Consider the following 14,803-nt stretch of genomic DNA (forward strand, 5'->3'; position numbering starts at 1 on the left):
GAATCTGTCTCACTGCTGTTGTTTTGCAGAAGTATCCTGAACTGTACGTACAATGAAGTGACCCTTCTTAGCTATTTCTGCATGTCACCAGCCACGTACGTTAAAACTGTGTGACCTTAAGCGTTATTCCACGTTTCCGTTTTATTCCTGCTTGTGATTAAACGTTGACCACAAAGTAGTATAAGGAAAAATAGGAATTTTGTATTCCAGAAATCATACTTAAAAGCAAGCAAGAGTGGAAGTAGTAGAGGAACAGACCTTCAAATCCATTGGTATAATGAAAATAATTTTACCAGTTAAAACATTTTTTTCAAGGGCTTAAAAATTGTATGTATAAATTTAACTCCAAATTACATTTACTTTTTATATAGAGTCAGTAGAACCAGGAATCACTAACATGTTGAAATTTGCTTCATGACCTATTTAGCTGTGCATCTTTTTTAATTCACATTTTTAAATTTTGTGTATCTTTTTTGAAATTGAGATATAACTTACATAGAACTTAAGTGTTATGATTCAGTGATTTTTGACAAACACACCTACCCCTATGTAATCCGTATCCCTATCAAGACTAGAATGTCTTCAGCACCCCAAGGCGACCATTTTATTGATTTCTGTCACCATAGATTAGTTTTGCTAATCTTTCCTAAAATCTCATGTAAGGGGAATCATTATCTACTCTTTTGGATCTGTTTTTTTCTCTCAGTATAATGTTTTCATCCTTATTGTTACATGTATCAGTAGTTCATTCCCTTTTATTGCTGAATTGTATTCTATTAAATGAACATACCACAATTTGTTTATTTATTCTTCTATTGATGCACCTTTGCGTAGTTTCTTGTTTGGAGCTATTATAAATTATATCACTCTGAATATTGTGTCTGTGAACATATTTTTTCATATCTTGAGTAAATACCCAGGAGTAGAATTGCTGATTCATTGGATTCATCTGGTTAACTTTATAAAAAGTGACTGCACAATTATACACTTCAAGCAGCAATGTAGGAGTATTCTGGTTGCTTCACATCTTCACAAACACTTGGTGGTATTGGAGTTTTTGGTTCTGGCTATTCCTGTGAGTGTTTAGGTATCCTTGTGGCTTTAATTTGTGTTGGGGAGGAAGAAGTTTATGCCCTTAACGTTCTTCTAGCTGGCCCAAGAATCAGATTGACATGAGACAGAATAACAGGAGAAAATCAAATGTAATTCCATACATACAGAAAATCCACACAGACATGAAATTTCAAAGACAGACAACATGAGACTTATATGACATCCTGACCTAAGGAAAGGGGCAGGGGTCTGGGGACAGGATACAAAACAGAGGAAGATCATTAGTAGGAAGGTGAAAGGAGATGGTTGGAAAACCAAGGCTGCGCTGTTATGCAGATAAGTTTCTTAAGTAAAGAGGAATCTGCTAATTGCTTTCTTCCTGGAACAGGCTTTCCTTTCCAATGTAAATTTAGGCAATCGAGGGGAAGGTAAAGAATTTTTCCTGAATCTGCTGGGTTTTGATTGCTTTTCACTCAAAATAATCTTCATGTTCCAAGTGGTCCATCTTGGTGTGGCCTGCCCTTGACCCCTACACTTCCCTGATGACTAATGATGTTGAACATTTTCTAATATAATTTATTGGCCTTTGCTATCTCCTTCGTTGTAAAGTCTTTTCCAATCTTTAATCCATTTTTAAAAGTTGGTTAATGTTCAGGGCTCCTGGGTGGCTCAGTCGGTTAAGTGTCTGACTTCGGCTCAGGTTATGAACTCACGGTCTGTGAGTTCCAGCCTCACATCGGGTTGTGTGCTGAAAGCTCAGAGCCTGGAGCCTGCTTTGGATTCTGTGTCTCCCTTTCTCTCTGCCCCTCCCCTGCTCACGCTCTGTCTCTTTCTGTCTCAAAAATAAGTAAACGTTAAAAAAAAAAATTTAAGTTGGCTAATGTTCTTCCTACTGAATTGTAAGGATTCATTATATATTCTCAAAAACATGTCATTGTAGACATATGTATTATGAGTATTTCCCCCCAGATTGTGGCTTGCCTATTTCTTTTCTTAATGTCTTTAAAGAGCAGCTTCTAACATTCATGAAATCCAATGTATCTGTTTTCTTTTTATAGTGCTTTTGGTGTCTTAAGAAATCTTTGTTTATGGGGCACCTAGGTGGCTCAGTCGATAAAGTGTCTGACATTGGTTCAGGTCATGATCTCACGGTTTGTGAGTTTGAGTCCCACATTGGGCTCTGTGCTGACAGCTCAGAGCCTGGAGCCTGCTTCGGATTTTGTGTCTCCCTCTCTGTCTGCTCCTTCCCTGCTCGTGCTCTCTCTCTCTTTCTCTCTCAAAGATAAATAAACATTAAAATTTTTTTTAAAAAAAGAAAGAAATCTTTGTTCACATCCAAGGTCATGAAGATATTCTCTTGAGTTTTTTTATACCTTTTAGTTTTGATTTTATATTTACATTTATACATCTTGGACTTAGTTTTTGTATGGTGTGAGGTAAGGGTTGAGAGTCTTTTTTTTTCCCTTTGTGATATCTGGCTGTTCAAAAACCATTTCTTGAAAAAACATTATTTTCTCTTTTATATTATTTTGGCCACTTTGTTGAAAATCAGTGAACCTTTTAGGTGTGGGTCTGTTTCTGTGCTGTCTTCTGTTCCAGTAGTCTGTTTATTTTTTCTTATGCTAATACTTATATTGTCTTACTTACTTGCCTTTATATTAAAGCTTGAAATCAGATAATGTAAGTCTTCCAATTTTATTATTCTTTTTCAAGATTGTTTTGGCAATTCTAGGTCCTTTGCATGTCCATATAAATTTTAACTTTTCAATTTCTATTGAAAAGGATTTTGATTAAGATCATATTGAATCTGTAAACCAATTAGGAGGAAATTTACTTCTTAAATAATTTTGAGTCTTCTAATCTGGAAGCATGCTATTTCTCTCCATTTACTTAAGTCTTTATTTTCACAATGTTTTGTATAGTTTTTAGTGTAGGTGCCTTATACATTTTTGTTAAGAATAAATTTTAGAATTTTATGATTTTTGATGCCATTGTAAAAAGTATTTCATCTTCCAGTTGTTGATTGACAGCATACAGATACAGTTGACTTTTGTGTATTTTATAATATTTTATAATCATGAGTGAGTTAATTTTGTAGAATACATCTTCAGTGTTTATTGAAGTTGTATCTTTTTTTCCTGTACTTTTGTTAATAATAGTGAATTACATTGTTTGGATGAATTTAAGTCTACTGTCTTGCTATTTCTATCATCTTGCTGTTTATTTTCTATTTGTTCTATCTGTTCCTTGTTTCTTTTTATTCCCTTCTTAAATTCTAGCCAATCAATTAATTTTTTATTATTCTGTTTTATTTCCTATTTTAGCTTTTTAGCTACCTATCTTTGTCCCTGCCTCTTCCCTTTTTCTTTCTTCCTTCCTTTCTTTCTTTTTTTTTTTCTTGGATCAATCAGGTGCTTTTTAGAATTCCATTATTTTTTCTCTTCTGGCTTTTTACCTCTACCCTTCGTTATTTTTTTAGCTGCTCCTGTCCCACAGAAATATTCGAACCACATACATGATTTTAAATTTTCTGGCAAACACATTAAAATAGTAAAACGAAACAAGTGAACTGATTTTTTAAACTAATTTTAGTATATTTTATATAATTTAGTATATCCAAAATATTATCTTAACTTGTAATCAATATAAAGAAATGGCTAATGAGATATTTTGCCTTCTTTTTTTGATACTGAGTCTTTGAAATCTAGTATTTTATACTTCTAGTACATTTCAAGTTGGAATAGCTACATTGCAAGTGATAGGTGGCCACATATTTAGTGGCTGCCATATTGGACAATGCAGCCGTAAAGATTACAATATGCACTGTGAACATATAAGATTATCCTCACTTGACACTTACTTAGGACCTTATTATAGTTACCCCGGAATGGTGTGTAATAGATAAAAGTGATGATAGTGTCCTAGAAGCCTTTGAAACTTATGTTTGGAAAATGATTTAAAAGCAAAAAAAAAAAAAAAAAAATGGGGGGGAAAAAACATGCTAAATTTTGTCACTGTAAAAAATACTTTCCACTTGAAATCGTTGCTTTTTTAAAGATGTTTTCAATCTTTTCTTCTAGACAAACTTGGCCCTACAGTGTTTGCTCCTGTTAAAATGGATCTTGTTGGAAATATTAAGGTGAGTGTACAAGCTTGTCTCTACAGAGACCATATCATATATTTGGAGGGAGTAGTGCATGGAATCTCATTCAGAAACACATGATTGTTGACTTTATACTCAAGATGAAAAGTACAGGCCAGCTGTGAGAAAGGTTCTGAGGCAGAAAAAAAAATACTTTAGAAACAGTATTTTTAAAACCTTGAGACTATTTAATTCTAGCTTAAGCCTCATGAGAATTCTCAAACAAAGGAGTGCCTGGGTGGCTCAGTGGGTTGAGCATATGACTCTTGATTTCAATTCAGGTCATGGGATCAAGCCCCGCATCAGGCTCTGCACTGGGCATGGAGCCTGCTTAATTTTACTCTCTCTCTCTCAGGGTGCCTGGGTGCTCAGTCGGTTAAGCGTCCTACTCTTGGTTTTGGCTCAGGTCATGATCTCACGGTTTGTGGGTTAGACCCCACATTAGACTCTGCACTGACAGTGGAACCTGCTCGAGGTTCTCTGTCTCCCTCTCTCTCTGCCCGTCTCCTGTTTGTTGTCTGTCTCTCTCAAAATAAATAAATATATTTTTTAAAAAGGATTCTTTCTCTCTCTCCCTCTACCCCTCTCCCCTGCTCTCACTTTTTCTCTCTCTCAAATAAAAAAAAAAATTTAAATAAAAGAAACAGAATTCTCAACTAAAACATATTACCTTGAGAACATAAGGAAAAAGGTAATAGAGGCTTAATTTGTTTTGATTTCTTAGAGGCCTGCTTGACAAGTTTATGCATCTCCATGTTATACTGGTTTACTTGATAGCTTTAGCATTTTTAACTTAGATTGTTTCCCTGCTTTTCCTGCAGAAAGTAAATCAGAAGTATATAACCAACAAGGAAGAGTTCACCACCCTCCAGAAGATAGTGCTGCATGAAGTGGAGGCAGACGTAGCCCAGGTTAGGAACTCAGCTACAGAAGCCCTGTTGTGGCTGAAGAGGTGAGGCAGCTGGGATGGGGCAGCAGTTGAAATCCAGCTCAGTTGAGATGCTACCAGCAAAAAAAGTGCCCTGCAAAGACTGCTTCTGAGTGGGGGATCTAACCCAGTAGCCTTCTCTAGAAGGCCTGATGAAGAGAACACCAGCTCTTTTTTGTCCTTCCCTTCTGATGATGATAAACGTTGTTAATATTAACAGTATATGTAAGATAGGAATCTTAAAGGGTGATAGACTTGACTGGTTCTCTTTAAGTCAGTGGGTCACAAACTTTGGCAGCATCCAAGTCACCTGGAGGGCTTTCTTCAAAATGTGGATTGCTCCTGTCCAAACTCAGACTTTCTGACTCATTAAGCCTAGAAATGGGGGCCCAGAACTAGCATTTGCAACAAGTTCCTAGGCGGTACTGAAGCCACTGGTCCTGGGACTACATTTTGGAAACCACTGTTTACGTATATCAGATGAGAAGGGTCTAGAACAAACTAAAGGGAAATGACAGGGAAGAAAGGACTGCTATGTAACTTGACCTCTTGCTGTGTCCAAGATATTGAAGAAGCTGGTATCTGCCATTTCTTTATACTCATTCAACATAGTGGACGTTGAAAATAATATTTCTTCCTCTCTTTTGTTTTAGAGGTCTCAAGTTTTTGAAAGGATTTTTGACAGAAGTGAAAAATGGAGAAAAGGATATCCAGACAGCCTTGAGTAAGTGTCCTTTACATTTTGATTGATCCACTGAATAGGATATGGAATGGAGACCCCTAGAGGAGGAGACTGGGAATAGGGGAAATTTCTGCTTTTCCAGATTTCATTTGGTTTCTTTTCTATTTCATTGTTATTATTGTCTGTTTCTTATATGCTCTGTTAAAAAAAAAAAAAAGAACCCATGAGACTGTGACCTGGTAATCTAGATCTGGCTTATTAAAAATCAGTATATCTTAAAGAAGAGCTGAATCAATGCAGAGCCATCTCTTAATAGGAAAGCGTAATATTTTCAAGAAGTGAGTTCCTCCTAATCTTCAAATACAGTGTAGTTCTATAAAATCAATATCCCCAGAGAAGCTAGTTTTAGAGACCATAACAGAGAGGGCTTGGGGAATTTGCTCTGGAGTGAAATGAAAGATGGGGGGTCGTCGTCGTCGTCGTCATCATCATCATCATCATCATCATCATCTTATAGTCCTCAAATGCCTCGTGTTCGTAGTGGTAGACCTGAGACTAAGATGGTCAAAGGAGGCCATCCTGTATCTCCAGCATCTTAATGCAGTGGCTGAATATTATAGGCGCCTAGTAAACATTGGGTGGGTGGGTAGATAAGTGGTGGATCTATCAGATTAGTTTTGGAAAACACTAACGACTCGGAAGCATCCTTATAGTGTTCCTGACAGAGTGACTGAACTCTCACTCTTAGCCTAAAGGAAGTTCTCCCAGCGCCGGCCTTGAGGCATGAGGGGTGGGGAGTGGGGATTGAAATTCCATCTTACTTTGAAGCGCTATATTATTTTGATGTAGAGTAGTATGTGGTCAAGCTCTAAGTAGCCATGATTATAAATAACGAAATGAGTGTATTAGATGCTTCTGTTTGGGAAAGGGAGCCAGTATTCCCTGCAACATTTGTCAGTGTCAGGAGTGAGCTCTTCCTTCTGTTCATCTTCCCTCTGGGCCATGAGTCCTGAGGGATTCTGCCCTCCGTGTGATTTTCTGAGGCCTTCCTATCTAGAAACTTGCTAATGTGCCATGAAACAAAAAAAGCTGGGTTTTTTGTAACACTTTATGAAGAATTTAGACAACTTAATCCTCATATCAATCCATTTTACAGGTACCCCAAATTCTGAGAGATTAAAATACATGCTAAGGCCACAAAAGATCTGGAAACAGAATCACTTTGGGCCCCCTGCCTCAAAAGTCTTCATTTCTCCACAAAAGGTCTTCTCCACCAACCCTGGGCTACCTGCATTTTCTGGGCTTCTCATATATCCCTGAATTCTAGGACAGTCTGCGATATTCTCCCCTATGTGTCCTGATTTCAGTACTAAAAGTATATTCACCATAGCAATTCGTGCTCCCTAATCAGTATCCTCAAACTTTATGACTTTTGGAAACATTAAGATCTTGGGCTCTCTGGATCCCACCACTTGATAGCACCATTTTGGCAATTTATTGACCTTTCTGTTTCTCAGTTTCCTCATCTATAAAATGGGGATGATGATACCATTTCCCTAAAAACGTTGTCGTAATGATTAAACAGGTTCATGCATATAAAAAGATTAGAAAAGTGGCACATAATAAACACTTAATAGAAAATAGCTTCTCTTGTTTATATTTTCATCATCATGACGTATGAAGTTGATAACCTGCCAGAAAATGGGGCTTATTTGTCCCAAATCAGAAATGAAAACTTTACAAAGCTCTGGTGCCAAACCAGAAATTTCTCTCTATGCGAACTTCCTAGCGTGGAAATTTCACACTTGTAGGTTCCTCCACTGCAGGAAATACAGAAGCTGTGGGATTCAGCAGTGTGCCTGGCGGGCTCCACCTGTCACATGATGCTGTTGCTGTGTTGCGGCTGTCTGTGTGAGGGGCGGGGGGGAGTGCTAGCCTCCTTCAGCCCCCTCCTGGAGGCGGAAGAGAACTGCTTACAGGACACACAAGTGAAAACAGAGAAGCTTGGCCCCCTGGAGGTAGGGAGGAAGTCGAGGATATCCCCCTTTCTGCCGACCTCCGCCCCTGAATCCGCCCTTTTTCTCCCCTACTTTTTACTTGATTTGGAATCTGGGCCCTCCCAAAGAGAGGGCAACCTAGAAAGGGAAATGCTGCTTCAAAACCAAAGTCAGTTTTTCCTTCCCTCTCTTCCCCTTCAGCACGGTTTTCAATGGGAAGGAAAAGAGGGCTGTAAATTTGAGACTTTCCTTCTGATGTTCAAGATGGTTTCAGAAGTCTTCATGATTTAAATCCTATTTTTGCTTGTAGGAATTCCCTAGTTTCCTGCTGCTGTTCAGTATGAAGAGAAAGTTCCTCTAAGCAACCCACTCTCCCCTCTAGATGCAGACGCAGCAAGCTCTGAGCAAACAAATAGTTTTATAACAAGGGTTCACACACTAGCTACTTTGAGCCAACAGGCTCCTTGATGCGAATTTCTTCTGGGCTGACCGTGTCTCTTCTCATTTTGAAAGCATTACCTTTATAAGTAGAACTGATATCTTGTCTGAAATTTAGGAATATAGGTAAAAGAGAGGGTATATGCCTATATTTGTATAAGCAAATTAGCTTCCATGTTTTAAGTTCTAAAATTGAATGTGAATCATTGTAGTAACAGCTACTATTTACAGAGCACACAGTGTAGGAATGGCACCAGTTTCTTGATAAACATTTCATTTAATCTTCCAGATACTCCTTTTTTACAGTGAGTAAACTGAGGTCTAGAGGGGAAAAGTACCTTCCCTAAGGTCTCCAGTCTAGATCAGTGGTTCTCAAAGTGGTCCCAGGAGAGCATCTTCATCACCTGCAAACTTAGTAGAAATGCAGACTACCAGGCCCCACCCACACCTGCTGACAGCAACTCCAGGGACACGGGGCACTTAGCAAGTCCTTCGGGTGATTCTAATCCATGATGAAGTTTGGGACCCACTCATCTAGAGCTAGGACGTTGAAGGTACCTGTCTGTCACTAGGCTACATTTTGATTATTTGCGAATTTTGATTGCATCTGAATGATTAACAAATAAACTGAAAAAAAAGTGCTGAAATTAGTGCCATAGCACTAATCAGTTAACTTTGCCTCCTTTTCGTGATAATTAGCTAGTTGTCCAATGACAGGAAAGTTTTCCTAATCTAGAAACAGCAAGATAGTAGGGATAAATTACGGATAGATCTTGACTAGTACTCCCAAATTTGAAAACACTGCTTAAGACAGGTTTTGAGGTAAATGTTCATAAAACTTATATGATCTCAATGGTCTTCAAAGTGGGGGGGGTGACACAGGGGCGTCTGGGTGGCTCAGTCAGTTGGGCGTCCGACTTAAGCTCACGTCATGATCTCACAGCTTGTGAGTTTGAGCCCCGTGTCAGGCTCTGTGCTGACAGCTTGGAGACTGGAGCCTGCTTCAGATTTTGTCTCCTTCTCTCTCTGTGCTCCCCACCACCCCCCCCAACTTGTGCTCTGTCTGTCTCTCTCATTCAAAAATAAACATTAAAAAAAATTAAAAAAAAAAAAAGAGAACGAAAGAAAGAAAGAAAATGGGGGTGGGGGTGATATACATAAAATCCTAAATGATGCATTGGAAGCCTTGACATGTATTAACTCTCTGGAGAATGTAAGTATAGTCATTATATTGCTGAAGTTCAGTGGCCTAGACTGAGTATCCAGCATCTGGAGGCCTTAGGCCTTATACTGCCCCCTTTTGCATTTGAACCGTTACTTGGATTTCCTGTCATAATGATCAGAGCGGATGGTCTTGTGTCAAGGGCTGCTCTTGAACCCGTAGATGCCCTACGGCATTCTCTAGAGTTCATTCTAAGGGAAGAGTTAGGTCCACAAGGCAGATGTGTTGAATGGTCCACCCTATAGCTGAACCCCTTCATTCGCAGATGCCACATCAAAATGAGCTTTTGGAAAGCCTCCTTGTAAGTAGAAGGCAGAAAAGTTGCTCTGGCATTCCTGTACCATTATACTAAATGTTACATGCTCTGCACTGTCCCCTAAACGGGATAGCATATTGCCACATCCCTCACCCCGGGATGATTCCATCAATGTCAGGTAGACATTGACCCAGAATAAAAACTTTAGTAGGGTGCTCAGTTGTGTGTTTAATATGAAAGGCTTTTACAGGCAAGAAGAGCTGTGTGAGAGAGCTAAAGTCGGAACTCATGATCTGATATTTAGCACCAAATCATAACTTGACTAGTTATTCTGAAAATACCGTGAAATAGGAATCAAATCCTGCCCTCTCCCAAACCACTCACAGCCTGTGCCTTTCTTGAATGGCAGGCTTGGCTTACAATGCATGTTTTTGTCTTCATAATGCCTAGAGTTAACAAGGGGTAACTCTGGGGACTTGCTTCACTTCTGTCCATTGGTTATTATTTGACTTTCCTTCATACATTCATTTTGTCTGAGGCTTGGTCACTATAAAGAATTCAGTACTCTCCTAGTAGCTCAGTTTTTTGTTATTTTTTGTTTTATCATAAATATTTCAGACATTTTGCAAATATCTACCATTTGACCAAATATATAAAATAGTTCTATAGTGTACCCATGTATCCCTTGACCCCACTAGTCCTTATATTCTCCAGAGAAGATCTTCACCCTGAATTTGCTATTTATGGTCATATGCGTTTTTATAATTTTCTGTACATTTATGTGTCTATAAATAGTATTGAGGATTGTACTGCAAGTGTTAAACTCATATACTGTACATTGTATACAAATTCATTCAGTATTATTTTTCAGATTTATTCACTTTCCAACCTCTCTTGGTTCCTGATTCTTGCCGAGCACTGGCTAGCATGGTCCATTTGCAGAGCTAAGATGATTGTCATCTCTTAAACTCAGTGAATGATTGATTCCACCTTTCCCGGCTTTGCTTATATACTTTTTGCGATCTCTCTTAAAACTTAGATTTGCATTTCTCCTTTGTCTTCTTTACAACCCAAAGTAACTTGACAAATTCTTAACCAGTTACAGATTGACAGTAGAGAAACTGTCATACTCAGTTCCTGGACAGAACAGCGTGTACCAACAGTAAGGGAAAAGTTGTTCTCTCTCGCATGCTATAACAGGTTTAGGCAAAATCAATCACTAAATACCTCAGCAAATTTCTGGAGCACCTGGCTGGCTCAGTCAGTGGAGCATGCGACTCTTGATCTCAGAGTTCTAGGTTTGAACCCCACACTAGAGATGTGTGTAGAGATGGGTGTAGAGATTACTTAAAAATAAAATCTTTTATTATTTTTTAAAATATTTACTTTGAGAGAGAGAGCACAAGCAGGGGAGGGGCAGAGAATGAGAGGGAGACACAGAATCCGAAGCAGGCTCCAGGCTCTGAGCTGTCAGCACAGAGCCCGATACAGGGCTTGAACTCACAACCTTACCTGAGTCGAGGTCGAACTCTTAACCGACTGAGCCACCCAGGCACCCCAAAAATAAAATCTTGTAGAAAAATAAAAATAAGTAAATGCCTCGGCAAGTTTCTGAGTTACCAGTAAAGAAATCGGATTTATTTTATTTCCATAAACAGAATAAGGTTCTGATTCTTGCTGGAAAAGGGACATTTTTTATTTTCATTATTTTGTTTCACAAAGAGTACACGTTAGTTTTTTAGCAGAATGGTTTAATGTGACAAGAAGAATGCCCCAGTTCTCATTGCTTTTAGCTTTGTGATCTTGGGCAAATCACCATCTCTCCGGGTCTTCTGTTTCTTCTTTTGTAAAAGGAAAAGAATTGGGCAAGGTGATTGTCATGGCTTCCTACTCAGAAATTTTGACTCAGTCTCTGAGGAACTGACACATCTCAAAGATCTGGGAGAAGGGGATCATTTATGTCTCTCAGAGGCCAAAAATACTTCCAGGTTATAGAACATGCATTATGATAATGAATGGATATTACAGTGAAGATTAATGTGTTTCATTATCTAATCTTCTCTAGGTAACCAAAATAGGTCAGGCTTAGACTTCATTTTATTTTAATGTAGCCTCACGTGGCAGGGATATTTGCAGCCCTAGAAGTCAGCTAAGGACTTTGGCAAGACTTTTTTTTTTTTTTTTTTTTTTTTTTTTAAACGAATTTTCTTTCATTTGTTGGTTTTAAATTGCAATAGTGTTCTTCCCAGACCTGGGAAGGGACCCAGCCCAGATTCTCTGGTTCCTTCTTCTCCTGTTAGACCAGCCAGCCCACATTTTACCCAGCGGCAGAGTTCTTCTCTGGCCAGGTGTGGGCACAGCGAGGCAACTGCCTCCAGAAGGGCTGGGCGGGAGGACACTCCCCCGTCCTGAGCCCAGCCCACGTTATTGGGACTCATGGCACCCGTGTTTTCCTGCTGTCCTAAGGAAGGTGGCACGAAGTCGAGTTTCTGGGCTTTTTTAAATGGTTGACTCAAGTAGCAAAGCGTAGGAGAGGTGTAAGCCCGTGAGGCTGGCGTAGCACTGGATCCCGAGCCTTTGTAAACAGGCAGCTTGTCCAGCCAGGAGTGCTTTGGAGCCCGAGACTGAGGACCAAGACGGCTGTGTTTGCGGCCTAGCATAACGAAGTGTAAATCTCACCTTGTTACTTCCCTGACCACAATTCCAAATCAGAATGGTCACGACTGTTAGGAGAAAATAACACAGTCTGTATAGGAAAAAAGACTAAGAGAGTGAACCCCCCGGAATGCCCACCTGGTTATCTCTGGGAGGCATGATTATAGGTTTCTTTAGTTCCCTCCTTTGGGTGTTTTCCTTCTTTTCAACAACGAGCATGAGTTACTTGTGAAATTAGAAACAAGCAGTTAGGTGTTAAATTTTTTTAGAAGCGCCACTGTGCCTCCAGTGGGAAATCCAGAATCCTTGGCACAGCATGTAAAGGCCCTCACCCTTCGGCCCCAGTGATCTTCAGCCCCAGCGAACTGCTCCCCTGTGCACAGTATGCCACCGTCCCTCACAGTTCCTTGGTGCTCCCTGCGGCCCCAGCCGCCACCCTTCTCTCTGCTCTCGCCAGCTTTTGGGACTCCTTTGGAGATTTCCTTGTCTACATGCCCACAGGCTGGGTTCGTTTCTCTCTCTTCTCTGTGTTCCTACAGAAAGAACTGAACACAGATCTTTACTATAGCAGTTGGCAGTTTACATGATAACACTCTGTCAAATGTCTGGCTCTCATAAGTCCGGTAACTTCCTGAGGGCTGTGGACTGACTGATTTTAAATCACCTAAGGATTTCCCCTGCCTTGCCCAGTGGGCATTGGTAGACCGTCATCCCATCGTGGACATCCACTGGCAGAGTTGAACATCGTTGAGTTCCGTCTGTTTATTCATAATGGCATTTAATTCTTCACCTGGATTAAGATCACAGGAACTGAAGTGTTCCCAGTATCCTACCCCTGTGACTCACCTCAGGATGGAGCACCCGCGGACCTGTCCGCTGACTTGCCGGCCCGAATGGCTCCTTGGAAAGGACGGCTGGAAAGTTGGTTATCTTCCTGATGTACCTCAGAGGCTGTGCCTGGTATTTTCTGCCCATCTGCACTGTACATTTAGTAGGCCAGCAACCCTTCCTTCACTAAAGCCTCACAGACCATCTGCAATGTCCCTGATACCATCTGTCCCCTTAGGGAATCAGATTTTAAGAGTGGCTGAGATTGAAGACTTGTATCTGTGAGCATGCCCTAAGTCTATTCAGACTGTTCCCCGAAAAAAACCCAAAATTAATCTTCCGTTCTCCTGTAGACTGCTCACAAGAGTCTTCTTCATACTTGAATTTAGTAATTCTTTATCATTTCTGCTTTAGCTTTACCAGCTGGGGTGCTGGCATTTCCACCTGTTCCTAAAACTTCAGATAACCAGAGAAATCTATCAGATTTCAAATGTACAGTCTTTTATGTCAAATATAAATTGTACTTTATGCAAACTTGAATTATATAAAATTGATAGTAATATATGCTACAAGTATTAAGAAAGGCTCATGCAAGTTTTAAAAATAAAAGTTGACACGAATTACATAATGTCAAAGCTAGAGGGCTTGAGTAAATTGTAAGATGCATTTAAGCTACAGCCACATGGCAGCACTGTTTTGGCCAGTAAAATGCAGATACCTGATATCCTTTGACAGGATTCTGTGAACCACACTGCTGTTGACCACATGAAATGGTGGTTGTGGCCTTGGTGTCTGTTTTTGCATTATTTTAACACCTGCTCTTACTATAATTTGAAACATTTTTACATCCTATTGTAATGTCACCTAAACATTGATTAAATGGTGGTAGTACTTGTATCAGTCCGGAAACTAGCTCATGGAAATAAATAAGTGTGGGATAAAGCTTAGATATGATAAAACATGCTGAATAAGGTCAGACAACCCCCGTGACCCCCTGTGCTGTCATTTAGGAATGAGTAAGTACTGTGAGCACTGGAGACGCTGCTCAGAAATGAAACGGAGCGTTAATGTAAGTGCACTGTGGTGACGTAGACCTGTGCCTCCCGAGAATGCACTTACTCCTGTGGAAGGATCTGTTCTGAATTTTGCGTATATTATTCAAAGCCTTCAGGAACACATCCCTTGAACAACATGCAGTCATTTTGTTCTTCAGATTTTTTTGTAATTAAAATTATTATATGCAAGTTTTTAAACGCCATTTTCAAACACATTGGGACAAAATTCATAGGTTTCTATCTTTAAAGTCTTAAATGTGAATGACTTTTACTAATAGGTCTCACCAAGTACTTTATAACTAGCTTAGTAACTTCAAGCCATTCTTTCCACAGTAGCTTTAAAGGTTTCTAGGTTTGATACTGCATATCCAGGGTCATAGGGACATCTAGAACAAACATTTGACATCCCAGAATAGAATGTTAGAACTGAAAAGAAACTCAGAGGTTACAAAGAGGGAAACAGAGAGAACAGCTAAGGGACTGGCTCAGGGTCACACAACATTCAGAGAACTGCATTTTTATATTCTTTTTTTTTTTTTTTAAACAT

At 39.5% G+C, this 14,803-nt stretch overlaps 1 protein-coding gene across 1 annotated transcript in view; it reads left to right on the plus strand.

Moving 5' to 3' along the window:
• PLEKHA8 (pleckstrin homology domain containing A8) overlaps positions 1-14,803 on the plus strand; it is a 62,164-nt gene that overhangs the window by 35,251 nt on the left and 12,110 nt on the right. The window contains exons 10-12 of the mRNA XM_047095772.1: positions 4,134-4,192; positions 5,017-5,147; positions 5,777-5,847. Of these exons, the coding sequence (XP_046951728.1) occupies positions 4,134-4,192; positions 5,017-5,147; positions 5,777-5,847 (261 nt within the window). The remainder of the gene's footprint in view (positions 1-4,133; positions 4,193-5,016; positions 5,148-5,776; positions 5,848-14,803) is intronic.

The sequence above is a fragment of the Lynx rufus genome, unplaced genomic scaffold, assembly GCF_022079265.1.
Source record: "Lynx rufus isolate CCGP_SWC_20201006 ecotype Redwood Valley unplaced genomic scaffold, mLynRuf1.p SCAF_4, whole genome shotgun sequence".
Taxonomy (NCBI): domain Eukaryota; kingdom Metazoa; phylum Chordata; class Mammalia; order Carnivora; family Felidae; genus Lynx; species Lynx rufus.